Source organism: Myotis davidii, unplaced genomic scaffold (genome assembly GCF_000327345.1).
Source record: "Myotis davidii unplaced genomic scaffold, ASM32734v1 scaffold13, whole genome shotgun sequence".
In the NCBI taxonomy this organism is placed as follows: domain Eukaryota; kingdom Metazoa; phylum Chordata; class Mammalia; order Chiroptera; family Vespertilionidae; genus Myotis; species Myotis davidii.
Window position 1 is genome coordinate 1,701,481 of NW_006286243.1, and position 7,614 is coordinate 1,709,094.

At 48.3% G+C, this 7,614-nt stretch overlaps 1 protein-coding gene across 1 annotated transcript in view; it reads right to left on the reverse strand.

Moving 5' to 3' along the window:
• Positions 1–520, reverse strand: part of NTF3 (neurotrophin 3) — an 89,701-nt gene extending 89,181 nt beyond the window's left edge. The window contains exon 1 of the mRNA XM_006757608.2: positions 295–520. Coding sequence (XP_006757671.1) covers positions 295–312 — 18 coding nt within the window. The 5' untranslated portion in view covers positions 313–520. The remainder of the gene's footprint in view (positions 1–294) is intronic.
• Between the last annotated feature and the right edge of the window lie 7,094 nt (positions 521–7,614).

The following is a 7,614-nucleotide window of genomic DNA, read 5'->3' on the forward strand; positions in this document are numbered from 1 at the left end:
GTCACAGGGAAGAAAGAGAGGGGGAGAGAGGAGTGGGGGAGAGAGAGAGAGAGAGAGAGAGAGAGAGAGAGAGAGAGAGAGAGAGAGAGAGAGAGTTGTGTTTGCGCCTGGGCCCGGGCTGATCCCTGCGCAAACTTCGGGGAAGGCACAAGCCCGGGAAAGTGAGGTAGTGCGGCTCGATGGGGGTGGGGCGGGGTGCGGAGTTGGGCCCCCCGCGCCACTCCACTATGCCCCCCCCCACACTAGGCCCCCAAGCCCCAAACCTGCCCACCCAACGTGCCCGCCTCCTCTTACCGTGGCAGAAGTAACCATGGCATCGGTGTGACTGTTTCCAGAGACGTCGACATGAAGAGAAAGGTGGGCGCAAGCTTGGTCATTCAAAGTCTCCCCCACCCCGCCGCCGCCACTCCCCAGCAAGGGAAAGAAAAAAAAAGAGAGAAAGAAAAGGGAAGAAAGTAGTTGCTCCCGGCTCTCTCGTGGGGCCGCGCGCGGAGCTGTTCGGTAGAGAGGAGCCTTCAACTCTGAGTCCCGTGAACATAATCTGCGCGGTTATAACCAGCCAACCCGGCCAGATGGCTCCGCGCTCAGCGCCTTAACCCCTTGCGCGCCGCGTGTCCCGCCCCCGCGCCCGGCTGGGCCGGGCCTGCGCCCCAGCGCCCCTCCGACTGGGGTCTGGGGGCCCGTGGGAGGACCCGGCCCTTCCTCCTAGCCCCTCTTAGAGAAAAACCCCTAAAACTTCCAGACTAGTAGTCTGCTTCAGTCTCCCCTCGATTTCCCTTTTAGAAACACAGGAAAAAAACGAAATATTCACCTTTTCACTGCATTTTACATGTGAATGTCTCCAGCCTGTCTTATTTGTTCTTTTTCTTAAACGATTCTTTTTGCTCTTCCTTTTTTTCCTTTTCTTTTTAAGATTTTCTTTACTGGGCAGAAGGGCCTTTCTTGCCCCTTTCCTCTGGGCGCCTTGGGTCTAATGTGTAAACTCCTCCTCCGAACCTTAGACCCTTCCAGCTCCAGATCTCTCCCCACCCCCTATCTAGCCCACCCGTCACTCCTTCCCCAGCCCACAGCACGAACACGCCCAAGGACCATCGCTCCCCGGCGAACTCGCTGCTCGTGGGGACAGTACGCTGGGCGCCTTGCAGGCGGTCAAAAGAGATCAAAGTCAGAGAAGTATTGGGGGAGAAAGGGTCGGGGTCTGGGGAACCCTGGTGCGTTTGTGTGAGGGGGTGCGTGACGTGAAGGGAGTGGGGGATGGATCGGAGCCTCCCCTTTCACCCAGGCTCCAATTTCTCCTAAGCCCCTTTTTTTTCCAAACTAGGATCCGGCCCTGCAGCTGAGCGCCCGCCCAGCACCCACCAGTCTGCACGCGCAGACAGCGCGGGAAGCAGAAAAAGCAAGAAACAGACTTCTTCGCGGACCTCCGAAAGGAGTGACGCGCCCTCCCGCACCCGTAGGTTTTCCGAAGAACGGAATGGGGAGGGGGCAACATCTCCTATTTCGAGATAATTTTAGCTGCCCGCTAGACCCCACTTGTTCTGGTCGTTCTCTCTAAATTTACCGAGCTCAGTCATCTTGCTTTCACCCATTTGTCATAAGAGAAAGTGGAGGGGGAAGTGGCACTTAGGGATCAAGGAGAAGTCCTGCTCCCCTCCTATCCCGCTCCCGGGTCGTGGGGTGGCGGACCTCATCTCCGAACCCCGCTCCACTCGCTGGCTATCTCAGCCACTCCTCACTCCATCTCTAGCCAGGACCTTTAGACTCACGCGCCTTGGGGACAGGGGAGAAGGGCGGAGGGTGAGGGGAGGAAATGAGTGTGTGCCCGGCGCCTCCCTGCCCTGTCATGTCATTCCAGGGGTCTAATAAACGGCCCGCTCTGTGTTTCAGCTAGGGTCCGGGTTCAAAACATCCAAATTCATTTGAATTTTTTTGGAAAACTTGGTCACACACTGAGAAGAAGCACTAATCACATCAGGCCGAACCCCAGGTAGAGAGAAGCGGCAGAGAGACAGGAAGGGATGGGGAGTCTGGGGGCTGCGTACTAGATAGATTGTACCTGCCTCGTCATTATTCTGGCCGGTGGACGCTACCACATCGAAAACGGCTAGAAGAGGCCAGGGAGGCCCAGGGGCGGTACCTCCCGCGGTCCCTGGGAAGAATGGAGTCCTCTTTCAGTGCCCGCCTCGTGCCGAAATGTCGAGGTCCTCTTCCAGGCCAGACAAGGTTGCCGAGCTGTTCCCCACACCTGGGCACGCTACCGCGAAGGGTCTATTGGGCGTGCTCAGTAGGGTTCTGGTTTCCTCCCTGGGCTCTGGCCCGCCTCCTTGCCCTCCCCCACTTCCCGCACTTGCCCGCCCGCCCCCCACCCCCCTCGCAGCAGCTTTCAAAGGAGAGATTTAGGCCCGGGTTTCAGCTCCCCTGGCCGAGTTCTAGGGAGCTCCAGGTCCTCCTGTAACCCAGAGATAGCAAGGAAAGAGGGCTTGGCTCCCGCTGCAGTGAGGAATGGGTTAAAAACATGTGCCGGCTGATTGCCCTGGAGCTTGTCGGTCACAGGCACAGGCAGTCTGGAGAGAAAAGGAGAAGGGCGGGGGACAAACTTGAATTTGAAAAATCAGGAAGGAAAAAAAGAAAAAAGAAGAAAAGGCAGCAGTGAGTTTAAGACCCGAATTTGTGAATTTGTTCGGTGGATGCCGGTTGCCGGTCGGTCACTGACTGGCCGCCTCACTTTGCCAGGACCTAGGCGATCACAGGAAGAGTTTGTATTGTTTCCCAACTCCAGAGGGTTTTGTCTTGAGCTGGTGGGTCTGCCTTTGCGTGCAATCAACACGCGTTGTAATATGAGAGGTGACACCTTAATCTTGCCAAATATGTGCGGTGCCTTTGGGGGGTGGGGGAAGGAGGGTAGGGCTTAAGGATGGAGAGAGGAAGAGTGAGAGAATCGGGCAGAGTAGAGGGTGAACGACCCACTTTCTTCACTTTACCCCAAATGGACAGCCACTAGCCTTTTCCTTTGTGGGAGAGATTTTTCAGGCAATCTCTCCCGAGCAGGCACAATGTCATTCTCTTCACGGTTTCCCTTTCTACTTCAGAGCAAAAGGTTCTCTTCTCCCCTCTAAGGAAGACAAGCGACCCACACCCAGGTCTCCCTTTGGGCTTCCAAGAGGGCATCAAGGTGATAAGAAGAGGGTGCCAGAAAGGTGTATTTTTTTAAAAAAAGACAGAATAAAGAATTAGTGTATGTAATAGGGAGCCCTTTTGGAACTGCTGAACGTTGTGACTTGTAAGCCAGTCTGATTTTCTAAATAGAGAAAGAACTTAGTGGTATAGATAGTTAAAGCAAAGAACAGAACTGGGAAGGAAGCTGGTGAGTTCCTGCCCGTAAGGCAGTGCTGGGTATGGAAATCCATCCATTACTAGGTTGCTGTTGTGCTTATTTTTTTTATTAGGTAGGCAATCAGCTCCCTCCAAATTGACTCAGTGGCCATGGCCTTGGATCTTGACTGTATTTGTAGGCCCCTAAATCTTCTTTTCCCCGTGCTGCATCTGAATATAAGGCTCTGACTCCTGAAAGTGGTTTGTGAGAGCAAAAACCCGATCTAGTGTTTGAAAACCCCTTTTCAAACTCTCTCCTAAAGCAAATTTGTAGAGCTTGTGTTCTGCCCACCCTTATCTTTTGCAATAGCACCACTCTGTGGTTGAAGCATTGAACAGAAACATAATGGAAATGGAATGAAATATGCCTTTACCTTCTGAAAACAGCATTAATCTACTCAGTGTTTCAGTTAAGTGGACTGTGTGTTGGGGGCAGTACCAATGTGTGGTTTACTCATTGTGACATGTTGACCTAGGAAATAAGAGAATTGGGCCAAATGGCCTCCAAGGACCCCTTCCTCTGTGACTATGTACAGCAAAGACAAGCTTAGTGATTCCCCCTCATGATCACATACCTAGCCTAGAATGTCTGTCTTCTCATTGTTTTTTTCTCTTTCCTGTCTTTGAGATTGCTAAACTATACTCCACATCTTAGCTGAGCCTAAAATATTTGCAAGTTGCCTCCTCTGCTGCTGGAGGGCACTGTGGAGAAGTTTGGCAGAGTGGTTGCAGCTACTTTCTCTTCCCCTACCTCATCCATCCCCACCCCCAGTCACCCAGACAGCTGCTTGAGTGCTGCTGGAGCCCAAAAGTCTGTTTCTGAAACAATTAAAGTGAGTGCAAAAGGTGTTTGCTTAGGGACTGGGGACTTAAGGGTCAGGAAGGGCTTCTTGATACCTTGCCTCCTGGCATTCAAAAGATGCCTGGCTGCCCACCCCAATACTACACACATACTAAGTGCAGCATTACTAACCAACAGTCACACCAGCTAACATGCCAATTAGCAACTCCACCCAAATGCCCTCAAGGGTCATGTGTGAGGCATTATTCTTTTTTTTTTTTTCAAACTGGGTGCAGTTGTCCAGACACTAAGTGACTTGTCTGTGTTTATTCAGCAAGCCCAGTCTTCACTAAAAGTTTTATTATCTCCAGAAAGCACAGCTTTGCTGTTATCAGCATCACTCTCTAAAGAGAGCAGGGATACTAGACAGCACATCCTCTCAGCTTCTGTATCCCCACTACATTGAAGAGTTGAGAAAGCTGAGGCTCCAGCCTCTCCATGACTTCCCCAGGGAAACAATGACAGATCAGGAACTAGAACTCATTGAAAGAGTGGATTTGCGAGTCTTACAAACCTGGGTCCCACACTCCCTTCTTCACCTAGTAGTGTATATCTTTGAACAGGTCCCTGGACTTCTCAGAAGCCATCTGTAAATGGCAGAAACAATGCCAACCTCATAGGAGGATTGTGAGGACTGAATGAACTCATTTATTTAAAACACTCAGCATAGTGCCTGGCACTCTGTAAGCTTTAACTCTCAACCTAATAGTCCTTAAACTGAAAACACTGCCACCTCATTGGTGCGGTGTGGGAACTCAGCCTTTACAAAAAAAACTTGACTCTGGAATATCCTGTTTGTTATTTGTAAATCATTAAACTTTTTCATTAATGTAACTTCCTGGGTATGTATTTTCTCCTGTGGACAAAGACAGAAAGAAATTAGTAGAATGAAATAGTGAATGTAGTTAGAATTTATATAAATTCCTAATGTGGACCTCAAAGAGCATAAAAGACATAGTTGAAGGATTTCAAAATCTCATCTTATTCATTCTTTGCCTCTAAAGCAGAGCCACCTCATCATTTAAAAGGAAATTCCACCATGTCCTTCAACTCTTAACAGATTGCCTGGTATATTATTGGTTTGTTTTTATTGCTAATTATGTTCTAGGGTTTACATTGAACAATATAATGAATTACATTGAACAACAGTGGATCAACTCATTTTGTGAAATGGCATACATATTTATAATTATGTCTCAAGAAATTACCCATAATGATAGAGGGAAGGTATGTATTCCTACCACACAGGTGGATATAGAAATCATAATAAAGTCTCCCATTTCACTAGTCATGACATGAATTCCTAACCACCCTATAAATTAACTTTATGTTGCACCAAACTCTACTCATAAAAAAAATGACATTAAGGTTTCCTAGGTAACTAATGCATTTCCAAAGGGAATAAGCCTCAAGAGACAAAGAGGGCAGGGAAAAGGGTGGGGGTGGGGAAGTAAAGAAAAAGAAAAAAACCCCATTAGATTAGACCCATGTGACATAAACAAAATATTTCATGGGGAAGAACTCATAAAATTTTACTACCTGGGTTCGACATAGATATGGTAATGCCATTAATTCCATCTCCAGACAATAAAATACTCCTTAGGCCATCCCTCTCATCACATATACCTGCATTTCATATTTCAGGTTCAGATTTACAAATGCTGAGAGTAATCGGTCCCTTCCAAGCATCTGCTGAGCTGTGTCCACTCACCAGCAAGCTGTTTCTTGAGCCTTACACACTTGTATTTAGATATAACTAAATGAGATGAACATGAAAAACAGGGTTGTAGAGAGCACCTGGAAAGGCACATGGCCATTTTTTTAATTATTGTCAGCTGAAGCCAGTGGTGTTGGCAAAGCCACGTCCTGGAAACATGCTTTGCCAAAAGGCATGAGTGTTGTCAGCTTGACCTTCAGCCCAGGTGCGAGGGGCTGAGTTTCGTTTTCTAAATCCAGCCAAGCACCAGGAATGAATACGACTTGGGCCCACCCAAGAATGCGCATAATCTCCTTTGTCTTGACCTTTAGTAAAACTTCCTGGTTTTTGCTGTGTAAAATAAATACGCTGTATTGGCTTGGGGTCACTGTCTCTGTCCCTGTCCTGGTCAGAGAACAGTGGTCCCACCCAGCCCCAGCTTTTTCTTTCCATCTCTGTGTCTGTCTCTTTTTTTCATTTTCTCAATCCCCAGCCACCCCTACTCAGGAACCGGACCGCTCTCTAGCCTCGCTGGATGTGGAGAAGAGAGATGTATTTACACAGGGTCAATTAGGATGTCTTAAAATACATAGATGTTTTGTGATTTGAGAGACTCTTAGACCCTTGGAGCAGGTCTGTTAGCTTCTGGAGAAGGCTGGGACCCAAGGGTTGAACTAAGAGGGTCCAGGCAGCCTTTTCACTGTGTCTTCCTTCATCTGGGGAGGGTCGGAATGTTAAACATTGAATGCTTAGGAGGAAATAAAGGATTGAAGGTGGAGCTTAGGCTTTGATTTATGCTGTAAGAGCATTGAGTAACCATGAAAGGCGATGCTATCCAGAGAACCAGGGAGCTGAAGCCTGGTAGGAGGAAAATGGACAGCTAGCCTTGTCACTGCCTTGGGAGCTAGGAAAATTGCTGAACTTCTCAGTTCCTTGATTTTACCATATGTTAAAGGGACTTACCCTCATTTTTCTTGTATAACTTGGAATGTAAATAAGAAAACAAAGAAACACACTAATGAATCCACTTGGGAGTTTGTATTATCTACTCTCCTCCACCTTCATAGCCCAGAATGACATCTCTGAGTGAAAACAGCTGATTACAAGCCACAGCCAGGTGACTTCCCAATGCAAAGCATGGCAAGTTTCCCTGCTGAGTCTAGGGCAGCATCGATACTACCCATTACTACTGGGCAGTCAGTGTGAGTGAAACTTGCATTTTGCACTTTCCATGGAATGCTGGAAAAAGCACAGGAGCCCCTTGGGCAGGGCTCAGTGGTTGAGCATTGGCCTATGAACCAGGAAGTCAGGGTTTGATTCCCTGGCAGGGCACATGCCAGGGTTGTGGGCTCAATCCCCAGTGTGGGGCATGCAAGAAGCAGCCAATCAATGAGCCTCTCTCATCATTGATATTTCTATCTCTCTCTCCCTCTCTCTTCCTCTCTGAAATACATACAGATATTTTTTAAAGTAATTTCAGCTCCCTTTAATAGCACTCCTTCTTCTCTCGGCTCTGCCAGGGGGTTAGTTCACAGCTGGAAAAGCTAACTGGAAAGCCAGCCCTGTTTCCATCATACAATTTCTTCCACTTGGAATTAAAGTCATCTTGGGATTTTAACTCTAATTGAGAACTTGGGTGGGATTAAGGATTAGAAAAGTCTTCTGGCCATACCTTGCATTTACTACCCCTACTAGGTAGTAAGAG